This window comes from Hesperophylax consimilis, chromosome 8 (assembly GCF_061612785.1).
Source record: "Hesperophylax consimilis isolate HC1 chromosome 8, BYU_Hcon_1.0, whole genome shotgun sequence".
Taxonomy (NCBI): Eukaryota; Metazoa; Arthropoda; class Insecta; order Trichoptera; family Limnephilidae; genus Hesperophylax; species Hesperophylax consimilis.
The window spans coordinates 29,742,144-29,769,637 of NC_142843.1; the positions used below are offsets into that span (position 1 = coordinate 29,742,144).

General features: G+C 34.9%; 2 protein-coding genes and 1 long non-coding RNA gene across 3 annotated transcripts; 2 read left to right on the forward strand and 1 right to left on the reverse strand.

Annotated features, from left to right (window-relative positions):
* Nucleotides 1-997: 997 nt before the first annotated feature.
* On the reverse strand, nt 998-2,824 carry LOC149421844 (uncharacterized). The gene is made up of 3 exons (XR_016302513.1): nt 2,631-2,824; nt 2,242-2,471; nt 998-1,799 (listed from the first exon to the last, which is right to left on the reverse strand). It is a non-coding gene; the product is annotated as an uncharacterized LOC149421844 (long non-coding RNA).
* Nucleotides 2,825-4,738: 1,914 nt separating this feature from the next.
* RpS15Aa (Ribosomal protein S15Aa) lies at nt 4,739-6,947 on the forward strand. Its single transcript, XM_089634576.1, has 3 exons — nt 4,739-4,841; nt 5,177-5,477; nt 6,796-6,947. The coding sequence occupies exons 2-3, from the start codon at nt 5,179-5,181 to the stop codon at nt 6,887-6,889; spliced, it is 393 nt and encodes a 130-aa protein (XP_089490702.1). The 5' UTR covers nt 4,739-4,841; nt 5,177-5,178; the 3' UTR covers nt 6,890-6,947.
* A 6,149-nt stretch (nt 6,948-13,096) lies between these two features.
* On the forward strand, nt 13,097-26,169 carry LOC149421846 (CD63 antigen-like). The gene is made up of 5 exons (XM_089634577.1): nt 13,097-13,308; nt 19,192-19,380; nt 20,088-20,258; nt 21,020-21,247; nt 24,656-26,169. Exons 1-5 carry the CDS (start codon nt 13,246-13,248, stop codon nt 24,719-24,721), a joined length of 717 nt encoding a protein of 238 aa, XP_089490703.1. The 5' UTR covers nt 13,097-13,245; the 3' UTR covers nt 24,722-26,169.
* Nucleotides 26,170-27,494: the final 1,325 nt, after the last annotated feature.

Here is a 27,494-nt window from a genome sequence, read left to right on the forward strand (position 1 = left end):
AATACCTTACTAGACTATCTCCCTGTTTTAGATTAATTATCAATTAATAACATCAACATCCCCCATCGCTCGATGAATGTAACTGTAGTCTAATGGTCTAAACTGTCGTCTTATGCATAAATCATAGATAGGTAATAACATACTAAGAATTAAAACCGATGGTCTTGTGCACCGTGTGACGCTCTGCATGATTTATGGCTCTGCCGTAGCTCTCTTGTTTTATGTGCCTCTGCGGTTGCATTCACCGCTTTTACAGTGGTACCTGCTTATCACCACAGTAAATGTCTATACTGATAAAATTATGCAATTTACGTATATTTCGGTGAGGTTGGAGTACGCAAATGTTATATTTGACATTTGTTACTGCTAGCGCCTCGGTTTCATAAATAAACTACACACTCGTTGTCTAAAGAGGTAACTATTCAGCGGCTTATCAAGCTCATCACTTCAAATAAATTAGGATGTCAGACTTCCAATCAAACAAGTAATATAATAGTATTATGTATGGTACGATGATGGTAGGATGATGAGAAATACATAAAGAAGGAATATGTATAAGAAGTTCACCAAACGCTTTCAATTTCAGAAAGCAGCTCACATCCTTTTGGAGTTTGGAGACCGCTAATCTACACACCTTTTGCTTGCGTTCTAGCTATAGTGGGAAGACTGGGAACTGACATGCATGCTAGAAATGTCAGCATTTCAGACTGCTAGCAAGATATCTTTTTGCTAGCGGTCTAGCTATACATATTAGCAAGCTGAGATTTTCCACCAATTTTACCATTTCTGCAGTCTTTTTCCCTTCATTAAATAGCGACTACTCCCTATCCCCTTTACCTTATGATTCATGACCAAATTAAAGTTATTAGCATGCTGATCATAAACAACAGAAATAAATATGTTGCAAGTTGTGGAATAAGAAATTTGAATAAAATTTTAGAGTAACACAAGAAATTTCGAAACAAAGATTGAAAAAAAACATAACTTTAATGCATGTTTAGCCATCTCCCCAGACGTAAACAGTTGTATTGCGTTTTTTCAAAAAATATTCACTCTAAACGTGTCCAGCTACTCTAAGGACGGGTTGTTTCGGAGGATTTGAACAATTCATCAAATTTCAATGTTGATTTCCGGGTTCTGTGAAAGTCCTATTCAAGTTCTGTTATTATATCAGCATAGGGTAGTTGCTTGACAGAACTGAAATAAAAACAGAACTTGAAAAATCTTTCACAGAACCTGAAAATTAACTTTGAAATTTGAAGAATTGTTCAAACTCTCCGAAACAAACATCCTAAAAGTTTACTGAGCTTTGGGCTGGACTTAATTTTCTTTATTTGGTACTATATTAAAATCCTTACAAATATTTAAAACGGCATTTCTAGTAATTAGGTTTATCCGACGGACCTGACCATCATCAGGAATCTTGAATCTCTCGAGTACTTCACGAATTGTCCAACCTCGTCTTATAAAATGAAGTATTTCTTGTTTTTCCGACTTTGAAAGGCTGAGATGTTCGATATCAGTTGAGTGACCGAGGTGTGTTTTGCAGATCTTCACACAATAAATGTTACCAGTCATTGTCACTCTAATGTAGGAAGTGCAATGAATTCCTATTTTTCGGCTTCCTTGGGCTTGCAAAGTTCTAGCCCTCACTGGTGTATCCACTTTTCTGTATGCTCCTGACCTACAGCAGCGAAACTTTTTCAAGTTGAGAAGCTGTATCTCTTTTGTGGATGAACTGATAGAGTAGTATGAACAATTGTAAAATGCTTCATATCGTTCTTTCCAGTTATAAAAGTCTGGAACGAAAAATACAATGGTTTAACAACAAACATGCCATCGCAAAATACTTTTTAGAAATAAATCTGTAAATATTATTTTTTTTTAAATTTCCATCAGTATTAAAAAAATATGGTAAATATTTACCTACGACTACCGTTTTTACTACTACAAAAAATTGCCCCTTTAATAACGCCTGCTCGCGTCCCCTTTAGAGTTATATCCCAGTTTTCAAGTAGTTTGTGGGCTACGCTAGGTTTGTATAGACTGGTTTGTGATTTAATTCTACCTAATCCAACCTAACCTAACATGTACGGAATATTTTCTCAAACGGTAGTCGTAGGTAAATAATTACCAAAAATATATAACAATATTGGATATTATATTAACTTTTAACTTACAAAGAAAATATTAGGTAATTATCGTAGGTTCATATTCCAACTTTATATATATGGACATTACCTTCTTCAGATGCGAATACATACTGTTCATACTCTAAGTAGATATTATGACAATCTATGAGGTGCGTCTCTCTCGCCTTATAGTTAAAAAAGGATTCGAAACATTCAGAGCATTTCACCATATATTTTGCTGCAACTTTAAAGTCTGTTTTTCCATGTGCCTTTTGTTGATGGCGTTTTAGGTTGTAATTCCTTTGAAATGGATAATTGCAAATATTGCACAAAATAGATCTGAAAATTATAACGAATATAATGGATTAGTCAAATCTGTAATGAGAGTGCTGACCATTTAAATGGTTTCACTTTGTACGAAACTCTGTAGTAAATTTGCCTACAATGCAATAACATACCATAATTGAATTGATTAGTTGAAAATACAAAGGTGCTTACTTTTTTGACATTATTATTTTTATTAGTAGATCGTAGTAGTCACTAATCCATAAATATCTCACTCAGAACTAGTCCTACCAGTTAATAAGTTAACTACTAAAATAAAATATCGTTAATCGGCCTCTGTCAAAAGTCGAAACGTCAAACTCGTATGTCGTATGTTTTTCTTCATTTTGGTTTATTTTGTAACTTGCTCTAACTACCAACATAAACATACTAACCATAGATAACATCTCGTAGACTATGGTCATTGTTGATAATAATATGCACCGAATTACTGAATCCTCGCAGGTGACGTAGGCTGTTTAGTCAACACTGAATCAGTCAAAGACTTTTTTTTTACCAAGGAAATGGGTCGTTTTCGCACGATCTTTGCCGCAATGAAATGACGGTCCCATTAGGTTGGAAGAACTGTCAAATTGCATACGTTTTCTATGCCATTTGAGACGATTTAAAGTTTGTCATAATATCATAATAATGTAGTCAACTTGTTGTTTTGTTCCAATGTTTTATAAAAGGGGTTAACATGTGTTTTCAAAGGATAAAGTTTTGAAGGCGAAATAAAAGATAAGAGAAAAATTCAGAAAAAAAAGAAAAATTGAGAACACAATATCACGATCTACTGCAATAACTTATCCAAACATGTGTACACTTGGGAGAGAACTTGCAAAGCTGGCGATAGTGACAGTTTTAGTAGCGGGTATGGGGGCAAACAGAGACGTACATATATCTTTTACAACGAGAAGGAAATAGATTTACCCCGGCAATATTGTTGTCATATCAGTAGCCGAGGGAACTCACCGGCAAGACTGGGCAATACGTCAACAAGAATTAATAATGTAAGGGTGCGTATAAACAGGACAAAATTTCACATTTGCATCGTATATTCTCCGTACACTCCTTTCTTCGCTCATTCGCTCTACATGCCCAAACCATCTAAGCGTCCCTTTCTTGATCTTACTGATTAAACTTAAATCAGCCTTGCACTCTTTACGGATCTCCACATTTCTCACACGATCATACATGGTTTTACCACACATACGCCTAAGGGTTCTCATTTCTACAGCATTCAGTCTACTTTCTCTGCCAGTTCCACGCCTCACTTCCATACATCAGGGTAGGTACCAGCACTCCATTGTGGACTGCTAGCTTCGCTTCTTTGGACATTTTTTGTTAGCGTCATCTTCGTTCAGTCCTTCATTAATGGAGTTACCTGCATTTACCCTTTTTTCAATATCTCTGTCACCTTTCCCATCTCTAGTAAAAATACTTCCTAAATACACAAACTCATCCACCTATTCCAAGTATTCCTCATTCACAACTATATTGAACACTGTTTTCGTACTCTCTCTTTCAAACACCATTACTTTAGATTTGCTTATATTCATCATTAACTCATTCTTCATGCATACTTCATTAATCCTAGACACGAGAGATTGTAGATCATCCATACTATTAGCAATCAGCACCGCATCATCAGCATATAACAGGCAACATACTTTCAGATTACTCAAATTCGCCCTCAATCCCACCTCTTTCAATTTTTGCATACAATTATCCATGTTTAGATTGAATAACCACGGTGAAATTACGCAGCCTTGTTTAACACCTTTTGTGATATCAAACCACACCGTAAAACCACGGTTCACCTTAACACACGCAACGTTTCCCTCATACAGAGACGCAATTGCCTGAGTGAGATTCGTATCCACTCCATACTTAGACAATACCTTCTAAAAAATAAAATTTATTTGAATAAATGCGTAAATATCCAAATTACTTATAATTCAACCAAGTTTTGTTAATTAATTCAATGTTTTAGTAGATATTTAATATCTTACCCGGGCGGACTCAATTAAATAATAATTACAATAAAAAAAACCGCAATGCAGATAACTGGAGGTAGACATAACTATTGTTTGTCGACATAAATTGAAAGCAAAGTAAAACATTATTATGAACCCTGGAAAATGTAATGACATAGGGGCAATATAAATACAATCCATTAGTATCCCATGGACTCAAGAGGTTAACATTTCTTTTATATTTCGCGTAAAGCCCGGAGAGCCTCTAGCCACTTGTTTCTAAACGTCAAACTCTAGTTTCCGGTTTTGAAGAATTACCAACTTGAAAAAACTACCTTCCTTTTTCGTCCGTAACTTCGGGCTGTATCGCTGTATGTCGCGCCGGTAAACAGATTTTAAATCTCAGGTAATCCATGGCGATATTCAACATATTTCGCTATCAAGAACTTAAAAACACATTTCCAAGTTTCGCTATATACATTTTTGGTCATATTTTCCCACGATAGTTGCACAAGTTATACCAAAACATACTCCGAATACCGTTCCTCAATGTGCATCAATACGTGTTTGACATCTCGTTAAAAGTGTTTTCTGTTAAATTTGTGTGACTTAAAAGTATGACCAGAATAACGGCCCCATTTTTAATTCTGCGGTTTCAATTATATATTTAAGGATTTTGTGATATTTCTCGTGACAGTGCGACTGTGTACAAAAATTAATGAGGTTATGTTCGTTTTTCAGCCATGGTGCGAATGAACGTATTGAGTGACGCTCTAAAGTCCATCAACAATGCTGAGAAGAGGGGCAAGAGGCAAGTGCTTCTTAGGCCGTGCTCAAAGGTAATTGTCAGATTCCTGACAGTTATGATGAAGCACGGCTACATCGGAGAGTTCGAGATTGTTGATGACCACAGAGCTGGCAAAATTGTTGTCAACCTAACTGGCCGTCTGAACAAATGCGGAGTTATTTCACCCCGCTTCGATGTCGCCATCCGGGACATCGAAAGGTGGACAAATAACCTGCTACCTTCTCGTCAGTTCGGGTAATTATCTGTCTTATATAGTGCTATGGATTCAATAACGTTATCTCAGTTATGTACTTCTGTTCCCATTTGATTGTGTATTGTTTCTCTGGTCTCTGCTTCTATGTGTGCGAAGTGAAATTCTTATATGGCCAGGAATATTCCCATAAATTGTGGTCTAGTGTCTGGGTATCTGAGCTTTCCGTTGAACCTCTACAAGCGCATGTATATACTGTGCGTTAATTTTCGTAGAAAATGCATGAATGTCATTAAAAGTCCTGCATTCATTCACAGTGAAAATATTGATAGCAAGATGGAAGGACATGACTAATAATATACTATTTCTTGCACAAGTTTTAACAAGTAAGTTCTTGTCAAAACACTGCGACCATTGTTAAAATATTTTTTCCCACATTTGACAACTAGATTCAACCGAAGCGCGTGAGCAAGGGCTACCAAATTTCTTCCAAGACAATGCACCTCACCTCCTGGGTTCACCTCCAGCGAGACTTCTGTCATTGGTGTACATTGATTCTAATAGTTTTGTTCATTGTGACCATATTATAATAATATATATTTTCATCCTATTAACATTCCCAACATTTAAAATCTGTTAAAATTGTGCGCAATCTCCTCCAAATAATAATAGTAATTCCCCTCAAATAATCTCATTGGAATGAAAATATTGTAAATTACCATTTGTTTAGGTATTGATAATACAAAAATCTAAATTGTCATTTAGTCCCTAAATTCAACTTTTTCTTTTTAAGAAAGGCAATCATTCAGTTCTGAAAAATCTGACAATATTTGAAAAACTCACACTACCATCATCATAAGTGTTAATGATATAACATACTGTGTTTTTACGTAATTGAACCAATGACTCTTGGAAGGAAACCTAACACATTTGTCCACTCAGATACCACTTATATCGGGGTATACTAATATAGGAACCATTCATTGGATAACCAACACCTCTGTCATAGGTCACCCTAAGTGGTTTGTTATGTCTGGTGTCTTAGCAGGGTCCAGGTCCTTCGATCGGAGGATCGGGAGAGGCCGGTTGAAGGAGACCCTTTGATCTCTCCAGCCGGACTATCTTCACCCATTGCCTTGACCCCCACATTTCTAGAAACCCCAAAACTTCCCCTCCTTTCGTTCCTTAAAAGGGCCCTCTCGCACAGCATCCCCAAAGATGACATAGGTCCTGAGAAAAAATACTTTCCTCAGAGTCTCCTGTATGGAGTTAATATTTCAAAAATATCTCAATAACATGTTTTTTTGTGTTTTTTTATTTTTATTATTTCTGTTTTCTTACAATTTTAATTTTGTTTTCCAGATACATTGTTCTCACAACCAGCGGAGGAATAATGGACCATGAAGAAGCCAGAAGAAAGCACCTTGGAGGCAAAATATTAGGATTCTTCTTCTAAATACTAAGTTAAGATGGATAACAAGGCGCTAATTCAATAAATTTGCTCCTTCACCAAAGACATTTGTTTTATTTACATAACTAGCTGCACCCCGCCGCGCATTGCTGTGGCTTAGTCTTTATGTGCAGAGAGAGAAATTTGAATTCAACGTAGTATCAAAATTTCAAAGAAATCATTGAAGAATTTTCGGAGATTTTGAACAAACATTTTTATTTTCATAGATTGGCTGGGGTGCATTCCAATTCCCCTGAAGACTATAAATATTAACGGTCTTATAGAAAGTTTATAGCTCATAAATACTGATAATTTATTTCAACCCAAAAAATACAATTTTAATAACCCTCCTGATAGCCAAAATAAATCATGGGGTAGTGTTTGGTTCACTAGTTGGATTTCAGGCAATCGATTGTAACTAACGTACCAATGTTAATATTAAATAGTCAAACATGTATTATAGAAACACAACAGTTCTGAAGGTTGCCACAATAGCTCCGATAAACAGTCCACCGGGTAATATAAAGTCCCACATTAAAATCCTGGTTATGATAAAAAATATAATTTTGTTTTTTTAATTTGTATTCAACGAATTGAAATGTATTATCATTGGACTTTTATCGCTTGTTCATTTTAAAGTGCTCAGATGTTAATTAGAGGAGTAATTACTACAACTAGCTCTGTAATCAGCATTTTCAAGTAACACAGAAAACCATAACTTTATTTCCTTGGCCATTTTTATGCCACGAAACATTATCATTTGTTTCCGGCATACATGGCCGACGAAATGCAGGTTACTTGAAAAAGATGGTTCAGAGTTGTAGTAATTATCCTGCGAATTAATATTGCCCTTGTGCGGTTTTTTTTTTTTAAATATTTTTGCATATTGTCCTCATTCAGGCGAAAGTCAAAACTCTCGGGACACAGTTTTAAGATACAAAATTAGAATATTGTAGAACTCTTCTTTGAATGCTTTTACCAATTATAACTTACCAATCTGATTTTCACAGCTCTCACTTCCAAATTTGGTTATCTCAAATCTGTGTTTTGGGGTTGGTGACTGTTGCCTAGTGATATGTATTATGATCTGCAGGAACCCCCACACAACAGCTTCCCCAAAGAAGACGTAGGCCCCGAGGGAGATAATTTCCTTCAGGGTCTCCATTCCAGGTAGTTAATGTTCAAAAAATGCTAAGTAGAAATCAAATTAATTTGGTACTTGTTTCAAGTCTATTAAGCCTGGACCATGTATTATATTGCAGTGGGAAACAGCTGATCAAAATTAAAAATTCAATGGAATCTACACCTTTATCCACAGTTTAATATAATAATTACAGTTATCTTTACTTTTGAATAAAAATCTAGCAAAGCTGATAGAATCTGTAATTCTGCTCCCAATTCTAATCCAATACAACCATTATTCATTTCTGATGGGGATTCAACAAATAAGTTTATTTGGTTATAGTTGTTATCTATGAACTTTGAAGAGACTTCACAAGATAAGAAAGAAGTCTCAACGATTTTAGCAAAATAAAAAATTGCAGAATGTAGGTATAGTTCAATTGTAATCAATAAAAAGCATATACATACTAATTTTTAGAGATGAAGTATACTATGTATGAATGTGAATGAAGTAAGGAGTGTGTGCCAGAGAAAGTTGTGTTTGACGATCTGTCCTCTGCCCACCCCTGTGGGAAACGGCTGGTTAGTTAATTAAACTTGTACCTTTATTTTTTTGTCTGTTTTCTTCATTGGTATCACTTTTAAGGGATGTCTAAAATAGATCAATTTGTGAATATTCATCTTTAAATAGTATACAATAAAGTCGCTATTTTGTCTGTTTGTGCGCTTAGTTTTTCTAAACTACCCAATGGATATTGATAGGGTTCGCATTATCACTTAGAGAATTTCTTTCGGAAGGTTTACATATATAATACGTGCATATTGTATTTATAGAAAGTAGAGAAAAGTCTATGTTTTATAATCAAGTCGTAAAAGTATTTTTTTGAGTAGTACATTGCTAACGCTGGTTAAACCTTATGAGATACATAAAAAATAATGTACTATGAAATTGTATATCTTAAAAAGGCCTACAAAAATAAGTACGTCTCCTAAGGAAACCCCCAACAACTCCGGGTACACGTCAGCTAGTACTTTATATAACGCTATTTTAGAGATAAATCATTTCAAAGGGCGTTACAAATATTACTTGCTAGGCATTATCTTATAACTTATTATGTACCATAAATCATAAAAATATTATTATTATTTATCAGATTGAGCACATCTGCTGATGTGCTCAATCTGATTTCACAATAAATTAATTGAGTTGTTTTAAATTTAATTCATTAAAAAGGATAATTCTTTCTTCTCTCCAAATAAGAATCCAATCTAATAGTAGCATTGATGACGTGTTGTGGGAGTGTGTTCCATGCTTCCACTACTCTATTTGCAACACAGACATAGGAATTAATAGACGAGAAGATAATGGCGAGGGGTAAAATAAACTGTTGAAGAACGAAGGGAGTGAAGCTGACTGTGATTCGTCAATAAATCAATCTGACAGTAAATAGGCATCTCGCATTATAATATCACCATTTACTTCTTAAAAGTAAAATCTGCTTTTGAATGAATAGACATTTTTACATGGGAGCGCAAATTACTCGCCACGTTATGAACAAATTTGCGAAGTCCAAATTCGGCAAAAAAATTCGGTTCTATTTTCAGAGTCGAATATTTCGTTTAAGTATTTAGTTAAGACACTTTTATAAATGTTCATAATTTACTTCCCAGCAACCAACCAGCTTTGTGTTTCGCGTCCAGACGTTTCTCGATGTGATAGTAACAACTGATTCATATTATACGATGTGAATATGCTTAAAATAAAGTAAAATAATGCTTATATATGGAATGTAATACGACAATTGGGTTTATTCTCTTTTTCACATCTATTTTTACAAGTTTTCATAGTACAAGTCAACATTTTGCCGTGTTATTTCGTAAAATGAACCGATGATGCCTCGACCATAGTTTGCACAAGAATGATGACGTCACGTTTTCAAATTTCACTTGAGGCCATACGCGAGCACAGCCGTCTCCAATGGATAATACGCTTTTAATCACTTAGGGCAGGTCTACTAATATTCATATGTCTATGATTTGCAAGGATCCTAGGTTTGGAGGCAAAAGGTGTTTAGTTATTTTATTTATTTATTGTAATTAAACACTTTGTTTAATTCAAGTTGTATTAGAATAATTTATTTTAATATATGAATTAAACAAAGTGTTTAAATTATGTTCAAATAAATATTATTATGACATAAAGAGAATATTCACTTTCTTTGTTGGTTGAAGATTTTTTGTTAATGATATATAATATATATATATATATATATATATATATATATATATATATATATATATTTGCCTGCGATGCTCCAGCCTTCTAAGTCTGAGACAGGTATGAACGGTATGAAATCGTTGGACCATGAGATGTAGTACGAGGTGGTGTCACGGAGTCTTATTGCCATAAATATACTAATCACCTTATTGCAAAGTAATTTGTTTGCCACGACTAGTGCTTGCTTGACTTTTTTTATTTTAACAATCGTCATACCAGAGTAGTACTCGTTTTTTTTTTCTCAAAGATTTCATGTCGAGAGGAGCGTCCTTTGTTCGTACACAAAGTTTGTGGATAGAGTATATTTTAATTTCTTGGTTAGGATTTTCACAGATATTAGCAGAGTCAAGAAGAGGCAAGAAAAAGCCAGAAAAAGTCGATAAGAAGATACAAGAAGAGACAAAATGAGCCAAGATGGGGCGATAATGCAAGAAGAAGAAGAGACAAGACGAACCTACAAGGGTCGAGAAGATGCACTAAGTGGCATGAAGAGCTAAGAAGAGACTACAAGAGACGAGGAGCGGCAGTAAAAAGTAAGAATATTCAAGAAGAGACAAGACTAGCCAAGAAGGGGTGTGAATATGCAATAAGAGACCTGAAGAGCTAAGATGAGACTAAAAAGTTAAGTTGTAGCCTTCGTGGCAGCTGGACGCGTCCTCCAACTGCTCTGTGTTTTTTTTAGTATTTTCAAGGGAAATGTGGCAACATCCCTTTGAAACTTTTTAAAATCAACATTTTAAATAAACTTAACAACCAGTAGTTAGTACAACTTAATAGTAATGAGATTTGAGTGCAGTGTATTAAAAGTGAATATTCGGAAATTTTGCTCAAATATTCGACATTCGCTCGCGATGAAGGCCCTAGCGAGTATTTCGCTAAGCCCAGAATAATTTATTATCCCGACCGTCGCTTTTTATTGCGGGCAGAATGCACCACTTCAACAATCGCCAGGAACAGGATTACATGGATATGAATGATGGACTCGCCGAATGTCACAGCGGTGCTGCCAAGATCTCTTATCTATGTAAGGATATCTTGTCAGCGCTTTATTAGCAGCATACTTGGACGGATGACGAACACATTTGTGCTGGCACTATTGGTGGATGCGGTGGACTCTTTCGCTGCAGCAGCTGGGCCAGTTTCTTCACCACCTAGGATTCTTGCTGCAGAGTCTCCATCTTCTATCTTCGTCAAACGTCACAGCGGTGCTGCCAAGGTCTGTTATCTATGTGAGGATATTGTGTCAGTGCTTTATTAGCAGCAGACACATAACCTGGACGGATGGCGAACCTCGTGCTTGCACTGTTGGTAGATGCATTGGACTCTCGCTGCAGCAGCTGGTCCAGTTTCTTCACCACCTAGGATTCTTGCAGAGTCTCCATCTTCTATCTTCGTGTCACCTGTTCCTGTACTTCATTTTACTTAACTTAACTTCACTTTATTTTTGTAATATTTAATTTTTTTGTAATACCTGCTCAACTGTAAAGCGCCCCTGAGGTGATATCTCACAAAAGCAGCTCTATACAAATTGTCCAATAAATAAAATAAGAGTCCAGAAGAGACGAGAAGCGGAGGTAAGAAGTAAAAAGATTGAAGAAGAGACAAGACTAACAAAGAAGGGGCGAGAAGATGTAAGAAGAGACTAGAAGAAAAAGGAAAGGGCAGTAAAACATAAAACTATGCAAGAAGAGACAAGACAGGGCGAGAAGATGCAATAATAACTAAGAAGTAAGAAGAGCCAGAATGAGATAAGACTAGCCAAGAAGGGGCGAGAACATGCAGAAAAAGCAAGAAGAGACAAGAAGGGCCAGTAAGACTTAAAAATATGCAAGAAGAGACGAGAAGAAACAAAAATATGTAAGAGGAGCCTACGGGATATTTAGAAATTTAAAAAAATATATATATATATTTTTTTATTTTTATGTGACACCTCACAAGAGCGTCCCTGAAGAGCCAAGAGAAACTAGAAGAAACAATTATTTTTTTAAATTTTTATATCAACTCCACACAGGAGGCCCTGAAGAAAATAATTTCCCTCAGGGCCTATGTCATCTTTGGGGATGCTGTGTGTTAATTATAGTGAATTATAGAAAAGATGAACCAGGAAGAGGCAAGAAAAAGCAATAACGCTCAATCAATTCCTTACACAGACATAAAGTATAAGTTCCTCGGAAAAATAATAAATATTGACGGTTCCAGTGACAGCAAAAGAACCGGCTCAATCATAAATATACCACGGCTCATAAATGAACCTACCCACGGCTCAATGTAATCTTTGCTGTTCAGTGTTGCCAACTCAGCTCCTTTAGAGCTAGATTTAACTCTAAATTTAGGCCGTCAGCTACAATAGAAAGTGTTTTAGCTTCGCTCATTTTTTCGTTGTTTTAATGTGAATGGTAGCCGAAGTCAGGGATGCCCAAGGAATACATGGCACGATCAAATGAATCAGATACTTGAGTCGGGCCATGTCAAGAGTCAGAAAAATAGAAAATATGTATGAATGTGAATGAGACATATTTTCTAGACAAGAAGTGTGTGCCAAGACCGACATGTTTGGCGGTCCATCCTCTCTGCCTACCAATTCGGAAATGGCTTGGAAGTTGGTTACAAAAGTCAACAACGAAAAATGACAATTTAAGACCTAACCGGTTTTTTTTATGGCGAATTTCGGTCCTAATTTGGGTATACAGGGTTTTAGCTCTTTTTTGGCTCCTTTATGGGTGACGTCTGGCTTTATTTAAAAAATCGAGTTGGCAACACTGATGCTATTGTTTTGTGACATGGTCAGACACAGGACTGGTATATTTATGGTCAGACAAATGCGCTTGAAAATTGCTAATTTCATTGCCGTTTTGTGATTTTACCAGCTGTCTGCTTGCTGTTATTTGCGCAGTTGAAACTGTTGAGTTGGTGTAGTTTCAAACAGTTTTATATTGTCCGTATTGTTCAAAACTATATTAAAATGGTGATCGAGGGAGGATGCCTCAAGTTTGGCGTGTTGTTCTGGTTCAGCACCATATTTGCCGTGAGTATTTCTACAAATTTTCCCTTCGCCATTACTTGCCAGTAGCCAGTACCCAGTGCCCATTACCCATTCAGAATTAATAATATTACAATGCGGGCCCACCCTTTCGTAAGAAAGCAAGTCCAAAAATTTCTACGCAGTAGCGGTAAATGATAATATTATTATTGTGCATATTGCGCTATAATGATGAAAGAATAACAATGAATCAGTAATTGACATAGCCCGAGGACCGTGGAAAATAAGAATGCGGTTTCAAGCGATTATAGTGCAAATTTGTAGGATTCTTTTAAATAGTCACCTATTGAATTATTTCTTGCTTGTTTTATAATATGAAGCTATGTTTATTAATCCCGTATTGTTTGCCGGGCGTCAACCGATAACAGATGAGTCACATTTCTGAACTCATGACTTATTAATCATATTTCCTTTACAATGGCGTTCAGGATTTAGGTTGAACTAAACCCATTTTCCCTTAAATCATGATGGGCGTGATGTAGGATATTATTTATATAATATTATTAATATGATATATACTTATTGGTAATTTGCCCCATGTCCGTAAATATTATGAAATGCACTGACCTGTTGACTAATAACATTTGTTGAACCAAATCGTGTTGGTTCTTAAAAGTGTAAAAATGTTGATTAATTAATGATGTTAATTTAAAACATTATTTTTGATTTTTATATTATCCTCCCTGCCACAAAAATTGGTCTTTGTACCACTACCTGCCTATTGAGACACCCTCATGATGCGTATACATTCCTGAACAGAAGCGCGAGTTGAACCACAAATTATCTGAAAGGAGCAAAGCAATCCCAAGCGACATTTTGCACCGTTTGCGGTTGCTTCATTCCTTTTCTATAATTCAGTGCTTCAGCCCGTTCTTCGGTTTGCAAATGTATACTTAAAATTAGACATTAATGTGAAATGGGCATCCATTCCGTACAACTCTGCAATTTAACTATTTGGCTCTGAATCCAGAGAGGTTGCAGGTTCGGAACTAGGCCAGTGAAAAATAAGAATGTATTTAAATCAATTTGAATTACAACGAGGCACCTATATTTGCACCTCGTTCTAGGGTGGAAGTTACTCAATATTGTTCTGGAATTAAGACACCACCATTACAAATCAAAATTGCTTTATCTGTCTTTATTGATTTGTTTCTGATTTCTCCAGATCTGAATAGTTTGGTATTTTGTGACCTTCCTCTTTATCCCCTCCCCCACTTCCTTCAATCTCTCAACATTTTTTAAATTAAGGTCGCCATAATGGGGTATTTTCACAAGCTATGAATAGGTACCGTTAAAAATATGTGTGTGTTTTAAAGTTTATTTTTCTGATTCTGATCATTGTACTAAAAATGTGTTACTTTAATATTTTCATTCATAATTATTGATTTTAAAAACAATCTAAACCCCCACCTTCTGAATCGGTTCCAACTGGCATCATTTATTACATAGAAAATGCCAACATCTGTTTAGATAGTTGGCGTCAAATCGAAAATGCACATTTTGAATTGTTATAGAGTATTTATTTGTTAACGTAAAAATAAAATATTTTATTTTTGTATTTTTTTTCAAGAATTAAAAAAAACAGTGAAAATCCCCTGTTCTGCTAGCTCCATGCAGTCAGGGATCTTGTTATATATCACTATCAAAGGTTATTTAAATACATTTTATCACTTTGAATAATAAAACAACGATAGCAGAAACATCAATATTATTTGTGAAAATCAAGATAATATCTGCCTCGTAATACAGATAACATCAAGATTTTACAAAAATTTGGCAAATAATTATTAATTTTAGTATTGAGATTTACGATAGATATAGGATAGATTACAAGGTAAAGTGACATAAACCAAGCATTTGTTTATACTATAGCATAAAATGATGATGCTGTGCTATTCAAAAATATTCCTAGAAACAATTTATTGGATTGTGTAAAGTTTAATATTTATTGATATTTGAATGGGGAAAAGTGGGTGGATTAAATGGCTATATGAAATACCTTATGTAAGTCCCATCTAGGCCCACGCTTCAGGGTCGCATTTGAAAAGACTCCATACTTTCCAAAATAAAGCCATACATTTTGCCCTGGGAGCACCCAAATTGATGAGGGTTTCCCAACTCCATCAGGACTGAAGTCTCACTCCTTAAAAAACACATCTTAAGATTAAACGTAACGCTCGTTGTATTCTACGTGTTCACAGATGGCGTTAATTAATTAATTTTGTTTAAATACGCTTTTGCAAGGTATTGCTTTACAATATTAAGACAAATCATTTGTTTGCGCCCGTATATACGCAATATGAATATGAATCAATAGTTTTGTTCGTTTAAAGACTTAATTCTTTCGAGAAAGGCACACAAGTACAATATTTTACCGATGATTCAATCCAATATTGTATTTGTATGCCTTTCTCGATAGAATTGAGTTTTTATATGGACAAAACTATTTATTCATATTCATATTGCGTATATGAGGGCGCAAACAAATAATTTGTCTTAATACTGTAAAGCAATACCTTGCAAAAGCGTATTTAAACAAAATTAATTAATTAACGCCATCTGTGAACACGTAGAATACAACGAGCGTTGCGTTTAACCTTAAGACTCGCGGAATCATTTTATGTGGGTATCCCCACCCATAAAAATGCCTCTTATCAATAAGGAAGTTGAGTCCATTTTTTTTATTTTTTTTTATCAATGTTCGCATTCAAACTTAAATACAGGTATTTTTTTTTTTTTTTTAAGTCTGGTTTCATAATTAAATTAATTCTCAAAGTTTAAATTTTACTAAGCCCGCCAAAACGAGCGGAATCCGAGCGGTAAGAAGCGGGGTGTGGGTCTGACGTCATTCAAACTGTGAGAACCACGTCGCTTAAACATTTTGTATGGAAAAAAATTTAATTCTTCAATAAGGAATTCCAGTAATTTTTTTACCAATGTTAATTGTCTATTAGAATTGATGTTATTAAAAAAAAAGAAAATTGATTAAGATTTCATAGTTAAATTAATATTTTAAGTTAGAATATTTGCTTTTCCCGCCCGGCACGGTATTGATGACACTATTTGTTGACCGCCGCGCAGAAAAGTAAGACCAAAAGTAAAATAACGGTTTACAGCCCAGTTCACTGTGAGACTTTTCTGCGCGGAGGCCTGAAGTGTAATCACATGTAATGTGACATGTATAATAATAAAAACTTCTAAGCGATGCAATAAACAACATATTATTATAAAGCATTATACGAATATGTATCTTTAGAAATCCATTTTATATAATAATAACAACAAATACCTACATAAATATTTGACAATAGATGGGAGCTATTTTTTTCACATAGATCCTATTGACAAAGGGGTTTCTCCGGGAATGCAGCTGGTTTTCAGCAGTGCCTTATTATATGGTAAACAAAAGATGAAATATTTAAAAGCCATCACCACATTATAATATATATTATAATGAGTAGAGAATAATTATCATATCATGCGAAATCAATAAATATACCTGCACAAAACTAGTGGTTATGGCGAAATGTCAGATGGGTAGATACGCAATGATTATTATACTGTAAAAATGTATTATATTTATCGTAACGTACAAATGAACACAATTAATAATTTGATATAGGTACTTACTTGGAAGCTTTAACTCCACGACCGGCTGTGATTTGGCCCAAATAAACGTTTGTCCTATACACCTCTCTCATCTAAACCGACCATCTCTCATGTAATAGAAAGAGATGCACCATAGGTGATCCGTTGTACGTACAAGTCACGACACATGTGACGTCAGAATTCTTTCGACCAATCGTGGAGCGCATTCAGTTTATTGCTATTTAATGCTTTTTCAAGAACGTTTAACTAATTCTAAGAATAATAATATAGAAATATATTCATATATTTAGAATCGATATTTTTTGATCTACATGAACATATTTTTTATAAGTCAAAATATTTTTCACTCAACTTCCATATTGCCTCGCCCGGTACGACGAAAATATAAAAACCCCGTATAAAAAACCGAAACAAATCCTACGTAAAGACTAATTCTCCCCATATTGCAGCCATGTTTCATTGCAAATAATTTTTTCACAAAACCTAAATTACATCTATTTTTATATAACAACCTTTTAATTAAATTCACGATGAAAGAGAAAGGCGCCTTTTTGGCCCGGAGCTCTGTGTACCATTATTTCAAAAAGTCAGTGTATATGAAATGCACACATCTGAATATATGTAGCATTTATAGACTTTGCTAATGTATTGTGGTTGGTAAACTTTCATCATATATAGATTCATCCGTGGCAAGAAAATATATATTAAATCACAAATTATTATCAGTTTAGTATAGATAATTTGGTTTAATAATGAGTTTATTTATTTATTTTTTTGTAGAGAGACAAACAGCTTTAACAGAGCAAATTATTACTACCACATTAAGCTATAAATATAATGAGATCATTCAGTAATTTATTATTAACAATAGTTGTTATTGTAGGTATCGCAACCAGACTTGAGTCATGCATTGCAATACATACAGCATATTTCACATTTATTTTTCGACTTCAGAGTAGAAAATGTCGCTTAAATGTAACCCGGAAGAGATTACTAAATTGATAACCCTATATGTAGCAAACATGATAGCTTATGGCGTAACGATTGCATAACATATATGGACAAACAGTGCAAAGAAAACTTGACACTTACATCTTGGTAAATTACCGTTTTTAAGTTTGTTATAGTAAAGCGCACTTGAAGTGAAATGATGCTAAACTGCGCTATATAAATGCTTTTTTTAAACTTCCGATTTTGTTGTCCGGGTTAAATCTTCCCCAAAGGAAAAACTAAACCCTTCCACACACTTTTCCACAAATGATCATCTAGTCAATCAACACTATGTAAGTGCATTATATAAGCAACAAAAAATACAAGAACAACAAAACAATACAAGAACAACACGTCAACTCACCAGAGATCAAATGGGAAAATAATTCACCGACTCCAGATATTTTCATATCAGAGGGTTCGGCTCGGTAGAACTTCTAACAGGGCCTATAAATCCTACTGATCCCTCAACATAAATATTTTAAAAATCTTTCGTTATTCTACATGTATCCAAAATGACCGACTTTTGCATCTTTATATATAAATTTTTTGATTGATCTAATACGCCTAAATTTTTAATGAGAGAGATAGGTATAATGCCAGTAGCCGAAATAACGAATGGTAATATTTTTATAGTCTGAGAATGCCAAATTCTTTTTATTTCATTTCCTATATCTGTGTATTTTCTTATTTTTTCATTAACAGATTTTTGAATATTACAGGAATTTGGAATAGCGACATCAATGATATAAGTTATTTTTTTAATTTTGTCATGTAAAACTATATCGGGTCTATTATGACTAATCGTTCGGTCTGTTAGTATAGTTTTATCATAATATATTTTATAAAATTCGTTTTCTAAAAATGAATTTGGTTCGTATTCATAATATGGTACTATATACCATATTATGAATACGAACCAAATTCATTTTTCATAATATGGTATATAGTACCATATTATGAATACGAACCAAATTCATTTTTAGAAAACTATTCTTATTATTATTATTTATAAAACAAATAATATTTTTCCCAAAGTCGTTCATAACGCCCATCGTCATGTGTCCATTTTCGTAGCATTCTGCATTTGAACTACGGTTGAATTGTCGTATTGTTCCATTGCCCTCTCCTGTGCGATTAAGGTTGTTCACGGAGCTGAGACAGGACAACATTGTCCTCGTGTGAACTCGCATAATACAAATTATAAATTAACATCCATCGATGCATATACTACTCGGTCGATGTGAACATGGTACAAATTTGTTTCAGGTTCTGGGCTTGTTCATAGTGGCTCTGGGAGTCATTGTGCAAGTGGTGTACTTCAATGACCCTCAACTGGTGGAGTACAGTTTCATCTCGGGCCCGGGACTCCTGATCCTCATTGGAGCCTTCGTGTTCCTCATCGCCTTTGTAGGATGCTGCGGTGCTATGAAGGAGAGCCACCGGATGATTACGATGGTAAACTGTTTTACGAGTCATGTGTCTGCTCTATTAATATGTTATATCTGTGTGCCAAAAGAACAATGGATGATTTCCATAATGCAGAGTTGTTCCTCAGACACGTTGTATCACACAATAATACCTGCTCTGTAGCCAGTTAATGATATGAAAATCAGTATAACTTCTGTGGCTACAGAATTACTGGAAATTTATCTCATTTAGGATTGCAGCATATAATTGTAGTTATTGTGCTCAATTTGTCTAACTTCATATAAATTTAAAAAATCAAATTTGATGATGTTATTTTTACTTTCTGCTACTTTTAATTTATTATTACTGTGACAGATGTTGTTCAAAACCGCTTTCAAACTGATTGACTGCAGACTTTATTTGAATTACGGTTTTGAATGCTGAAACAGCTGTTTTTCAGTTTATTATCACAATAATAATAAACTGAAATTTAGCAGAGCTTAGTAACATTATTAAATTGCAGTATGTTTTCCACTTGCACAGTAATAAAGAAAGAAACTGATAGGACCCATTTGGTCTTCATTTTTGCAACATCTTGGGTGAACCTCCAATTGTATCACTCGCATTCATAATAGTGGCAACATTTTTAGTTGATGCCATTCATTGATCGAGAAATGATACAAACATTTTTTTAGCAGAAAAATTTATGAGAATTGAATGGATGAAAAAATTTATATTACTTTTATTGTTTACAGTTCTCGGTGCTTTTGCTTGTTCTGTGCGTTCTGGAACTGGCTGCGGGAATAGCCAGCTATGTGAAGAGGGGAGAACTGGAATCCATCCTCGAGGATCGTCTGAACACCACCATCTATGAGTATCCCGACAACAAGGAGATTCAGAAGACATGGAACATCATGCAGCATGAGGTACAGCACCCTATTTAATTTTATATTGGACCAGGCACGCTTAATTCATATTCAAAGATAAAGTAAATTCAATAATTTAAAATATTAAAATTCAGAGAATACGAGAAAATGTAAACTTCGAAACCTTTAAAAAATGACTTCAATAGCTTTATGAAAATGCAAACTTCAAATTACATGACATCAATGTTTCGACATTTCATTGAATATTTTGAAATTTCTATATAGTCAAATTGCTTTATAATGAAATTGATGATGCCGGTAATTTAGGTCATCATGAGCGAATTTTGTGATAAGCAGAATAAAATTTTATTTAAAAGAAATTAATCATGACTACTTACTTATCTGAGAACTAAGTCACTGTACATAAACAAAAACCAAGAAATAGTCATTAATTAGTAATAAATTAATATTATTACTATGACTAGGTCAAGTTATTAGTCATTAACATTATAAAAATTTGAGGCCTGTCGGCGGAAGAAAATTTCTGGGAGGATAACTCAGGCGTATCCTAGACACCCTCGCCCGGTCACCCCACTCCCTTCCCTAGGTTTAAATGCGCATTATATTGAAAAACCAGTTCCAAATTCCTCCACCTTGTGCAATAAATAATTATTATTTTTACAATAGTCATTTGAAAAGAGATTTTATTAAAATGAAATATTCTGCATTAGTAGGTACTATCCACTTAAAATTATTATTATTAAATCTGGATGTCGGGCACGGAACTCTGACAATAATGGGTTACTTTATTATCACTCTAGCTCGGATGCTGCGGAATCAAAGGTCCCGCAGACTGGACCAAGGACTCAAAGAACACCACCGTCCCATCCTCCTGCTGCCGCGAAGTACCTTTCAATGAATCCACCAACCTTTTCGAATGTGAAATCTCACAGGCTTACCCCTCAGGATGCCTGACTGTACTGTTGGGTCAGCTGAAGAATAAGTCCTTGATTTTGGGATTGGCGGCTACTGGAATAGCTATCATTGAGGTAAGTTACCAATTTTTCATTTTTGTATTACATACTCAATTTTTCTTCTCCACCCGAAGTGCACAAAATTATGTTTATAGAACTTTAATTCCTTTGAAATCCTTCGAAATCATCTGTCCCATAACAGGGTGGCCACAGACCTGGAAAACCGGTAAAACCGGGAATTATCAGGGAATTTTACCGAACCGGGAATTATCAGGGAAATGTCAGGGAATTTCAAAATATTCTTAAAATATCAGGGAATTCCACAAATAAAACGAAATTCGTTATTTACGATTTGTGAAGTCCCAAAGTTGTGTTTTATTACTCTTTCTTGCGGCGTGTGTAACAAAAGATATGTCGACAAAGACAAACTAGATTAGTAGGTATTTTTTTATTATTATTTTCGTAAATAGCCCTTGCAACACAATCATGTCGTAAACCACCCGCTTTGGTTTTTCCCCTATACTATGTAGGTGCGAAATCTGTAAAGAAAAAGCTAGCAAAGTTACAACAATGTGTCAAAAGGGTCGGACACCCAGTACGGTCGTAATAAAATTTAAAGATCATCATTATCAACATTTTTACAAAGTGTCAATACATACTTACTTTTGTTTATTTGTCTATTTTTATCTGGTCTTTTCATTTGTACACAAATTGTCTTCAGGCGAAATATCATAAATTTGTAATAAGTGTATTTTGTTTTGAATAGATCATTGTGGTGCAAGGAAATAATAAATGCTTTAGATGACGGAATTCCCTTTATTTATGTATCTGTTCTAATTTTCTGTGGTAGATGAAAATCGTGTTTCAAAATTAAAATTTTGAACGATATGTCCTTATACCAAATAAAAAATATCAGGGAAAAATATAGAAACTGCCCTGGAAAACCTGGAATTATCAGGGAATTTTGAAATCCGTTTTTTGTGGCCACCCTGCATAATGACAAACTAAAACTCATCTATTGTCCAAAAGCATTCCATGAAAAAAATCATGTTTATTAAGGATCTTGGTGACACTTTAGATTGCTAACTGTCTTTTCGTGAACACATTAATAAAATCGTTAATATATCTCTTAGGGCGGGTTGTTTAAGAGAATTTGAACAATTCATCAATTTCAAAGTTAAAACTCAAAATCCTGTTATTATTGTCATCCTGATCATCGCGTATTCAAAATGTGCATCAAGCATATATTCAGTTTATGTCAAACGGCGTCACTATCTATCTCACTCTAACACATATATATATATATATATTTTTAAATAAAACGTAGTAAATCTTTTACTATTTTAAAAACAACCGTGCAAATATCTCTAAAACTGGCGATTTTTTATTGAGGTCATATTTAGACATTCTGATTAGTTGTGAGCTGGCATATTACCCCCTGAAAGGGTTTCCTTTAGATTTTGGGACATGTTGTATTTACCCTAAAAATTCTTTACTGTTTATTGATCCTTATCATAATATGCCTGGGTTATTTTGTCTCCATTCTATGATGTTCACATTAATCATATTGAATATGTACAGCATCACTTCTTAAGGGGAATTGCTTTGAGGTTGGGGCTAGAAAGTGGCGATTACTCATATAATGAACTTGAAAGTAAAATTAAACCTTTATTCTTTAGAACAAACGATAAGACGGAAAGACTTTGATCTCATCTGCATTTTCAAAATCATTAACGATACCATTTACTCGCCTACTTCATTGCAACTCATCCATTTCAATATCCCATCCCGTAGACTCGGAAATAATGAATTGATTTCACTCAATGGACAGACACTCCACAAATTATGAATACCAATGTCTAGAATGCCAAGACTTGTCAACTCAAGTCAGGGCCCTGAATTTTTTGGTGTAAATTTGAATGATTTCTGTCAGTCATTACGCAAGTAATATTTTGTATTGATGTGGCAGAAGTCGTGAACTCCATCAAAACCTTGTAGTACGAGAGCCCACGACCAAAACCATGTCTCATAGCAATACGACAAAAACCCTATAAAATCGTTAGATTGTATGATTCTGAACCCGACTAGGTGTGTAGTAACGGTCGAAAGTGTAGCACTGCGTGGGAGGCCATTTCTGCTGTGTCAAAAAAAAGACAGTCGGTATTATAGCAATACGTCTGATAGTGAAAATGTACATAGATTTTATAATTGTATTTCGAAAAAGTTTGTTTTCAGACATTTTGCGCGTAGCATATAGCCTGAGCGCATTTTTGAAAATGTCAACAAATTTAGCCGACCTGTATCATAGCAATACGGATAATTTTTTTTTTCAACTTTTCGTATTGCTGCCATGATTACCAAAAACCTGTTATCAGACACTTTAAGTGTAGCATATACTCCCAAAAACGAAAATAACGTTTCGGAGTCGCCTGGCCGACGCCTCTGTTAAATGTTTTTTTTTTAATTTACAGCCTTCATAGATATTCAAGAATCTCCCTTGTCTTCTTTGTTAATTATCATCTAATAAATTCAGGGTCGCAACGTATTCATTGGTTTGTAACAGAAAATTCAAGATGCCTCAATACGATTTTTAAATGATATCTGAGTATCGAAAAGTTGTCTGATAGAGAAGGTGCTACACTTAATTTGTCTGATATAAATTTTTTGCACATGTGGACAACTTATTTTATCATGTCCAACAATTTTCAGACATATTGCTATGATACCGATCGGTAAAATTTGTTAACATTTTCAAAACGGTCTCAAAATTTAATGCGTTCACATTTCCGTCTGAAAATTGTTTTATTCGCATCAAATAACCAAAATTTACTAATAAAAAAGATTTTCAGACGTATTGCTATGAGACATTTTTTTTGTCTCATTTTTAATTTTTTTAAGTGATTTTACGGGTTTGCGCTACACCACTAACGTCTGAAAAATATGTTTCCGGTATCTCAGAACTATCATTCAACTACAGTCTGCAAATCAGACATATTGCTATGATGCAGTTCGGTAAAATTCTTTGACAATTTTGAAAATTCGGTCAGATCAAACGCTACGCGGAAAATGTCTGATATTGGTATTTTCGAGTTCAGGATAATCGTATCTATCGATTTGATGCGGTTTTGGCCGTATTGCTATGAGACAAAAATTTTGGTCGTGGGCTCTCGTACTATTGTTCCTGTCTTGACTATATTATTCAATATTACAATATTCGTATTGTTTTTTGTGCCCTATTTTTGTCACAGCTGTAATTTTTTATCATATTGTATCATTTCTCCTTGTATTAACTTTGTGTAATATGTAATGTGTTATACTTGGACATAGTCTGTTAATAAATCATTTTTTTTGTGATAACTATTGGTGAGAGTCATTCTACCAGCTGATTCGAAGCCGTCTAGAATTCAAAAATAATTTTAACGAAAACTGATTCCAAAAATCTTTTTTATGCAAAGAAATTTAATTTAACCTTTTATTTTCCAGATTGCCATGATCATGTTCTCATGCTCCCTGGCCAGGGCGATCCGCAAGGATTACCAGACCGTCTAAAAGTGAGATGTCACAACTTCAATGGCATAAATCATTTTAATTATTGTGATGTTCTGATCAAATATAAGTTCATTTTATTTAACCAATTCGTATTTGCACTATTCTAGCCATATACGTACTATGCAAATTATTAGTCTTAGCCCTGAAAAGTATTGCCAAATATTATTCGGGTATTTTGTGTGCTGTGTTATAATTAAGTAAATGGGATGAAAATGCTTTTTGCGTCACTAACTTATGTTTGCCTGGTTTTGGCTATTTTTTGCAATCAAGATAATTTGGTTTAATTTAAAAATACATGTTTTTATTTGATTTGAATATCCACTTATCTAAACATTTTTTATTATTGTTTGTGTTGAATTACAAAAGATATTATTTTATTCTCATGTTTTAAATATTCTTGTCTGCTGTTTATTAACTAAACTAGTATTCCAAAGCATAGTATTGAAAATGGCAACTCATGGATATTGTAGACAACTATGTATTTTGTGTAAACATATATATCATGTAGATATTATCCATCTATCAACTGTTGTGCCAGATTTATATAGGCCAGTGTGCTAAGAATCGCTGGGAAAGGCTAAGGACTCACGGAGCGATTTTTACCCACGCCCGCCGCGGTTAGTTAGTTGGCAGGCGAGTTAGTGGAACTCAACTGATCGTTTAACTGCCCGTTTTGCAACCGCCCGTCTTGCGATAATCAACCGCCAAGATTGCGGGCGGTAACCGCAACCGCGGCGGAAGCGTCACCGCAAAAAAGAGCGGTCTCGTGAGTTTTGAAAATAAAACTCCATTCCGCCACCGCAGCGGGCGCGGGTAAAAATCGCTCCGTGAGTCCTTAGCCAAACTGTCATAAGGCACTTATTAAAAATGTATTTCATTCTAAGTAAAATAATCTCTTCTTTTTTTTAATAGTGTTAGGACGGGTTGTTTCGGAGAATTTGAACAATTCATCAAATTTCAACGTTCATTTTCGGGTTCTGTGAAAGTCCTATTCAAGTTCTGTTACTATATCATTGTAGGCTAGTTGCTTGACAAAACTGAAATAAAAACAGAACTTGAAAAAATCTTTCACAGAGCTTGAAAATGAACGTTGAAATTTGATGAATTGTTCAAATTCTCCGAAACAACCCGTCCTTTATAATGACAAAATTGTGTTTAATAATGAAAGCCAAACATTTTTTTAATGTAGATGATTCCAGCCAAATATACTGGACTGTTTAAATTAGGCTTTACTGTGTAATCTACCTGAATATTTAATGAAAAATTTCCAATCCAGTTTTCATCCCTTGTGCACTACTTATATTCTCTTACATTATAATATTTACTAACCTGATTGAAAGATACCAAAATTCTTGATATTGAGACTGTTTATTTTGCAGGGTTGGTAACATTTTTTTCACTATGTATGTTTATTTATTTAGATTGAATAAAAACCTTTTCCACTAAAACTATTAATTTATTATCAAATTTGTCTATGCTTTTCACAAAATATTTTACGTCTCCCACAAAATTAGCAAAAAGAAATAGCTAATAGGAAACTAACCCACAGATTGACAAATTTACTACTACGCGATATAACCTTATTCCAAGCAATCTTTTTCAAAGTTGATGTTACTGAATTAGAAACTATCTAACCGCTATTTTCGGCAAGAATACGCCAGAGGATGAACCGCCACATAGCTGTCTTGGCACAAACTCCTTGCTTCTTTCACATTCTTCTGTTATCCGACTCTTGATATGACCCGACTCAAATAATTGCCCTCAGGGCCTATGTCATCTTTGAAGATGTTGTGTGGAGGCAAATCGATCCACAGCCAAGCTGTTGAATTCAAGACCGCTATGCACCGGTACCGAATGGATCAATGACGCTAGCCTCTCGGAGCATCGTCCACTGTAATAACGGTAGATTAAGGAAAGCATTCCTACCTGACGCCTGTGCTCTAAAAACCGCCTGTTTCTGCGCAGTCAAGGGTTTTTTCTAGTACTTTGGGGCTACAGAAGCCAAACACAAAAGTGGGGCGCACTTGCGATTTGTACAGGGTAGGCAGTTATGGAGAGGCTAGCTTGACTCTGACTTTGATGGAGTCCCCGTGCCTGAGCTGGTCACTTAAAGTTACACCAAACATTGGGAAGATACTTCCGCTGAAGGAGACTAGATTATCATTTCGGTTCTTTTTAGACATGATTGGGTCTTTGAAACATTAAATTCGACTACATTATTCTTACCCCAGGTGGAAATCCTTTCGAGGTAATCGTCCATTCTCTGCTTCAAAACCCTCCGAGCTGTTACAGTTTATGTATCCTTTGGGGGCATGTCACACAAAAAACTATCATGGACCGTGCAACAAAAACAAAGTCCTCCGTGCGAAACCCGGTCAAAGGTCTTGGAAATGTCCAGTGCAAATGTTTAAGTCTCATTGTAACATTCCAGGCACCGCCCCCAAAAATGCATCACATAGACAAGAAGATAACTGCAGGAGTGGCTCCACCGGAATCCATATTTTCGGTCGTTAATAATTTTTTTCTCGAGGTATGAGCAGTTTGTCGTTCCATAACTTTGGAGAGAACAGATGTGATTGCTATGGGGCAGCAGTTGGCCGGGATGTAGCAGTCTCCCTTCTTTGGAATAGGATGAATGACCACTTTTTTCCAACCAGAGGGTACAGAGCCACACTTCAGGGACATTTTAAAAAACTTTGCCGAAATTGGAGCTATTTCTGCAGCGCACCTAGGCAATACCTTGGCAGGCTCACTAACTAGCTTTGTTAACGTT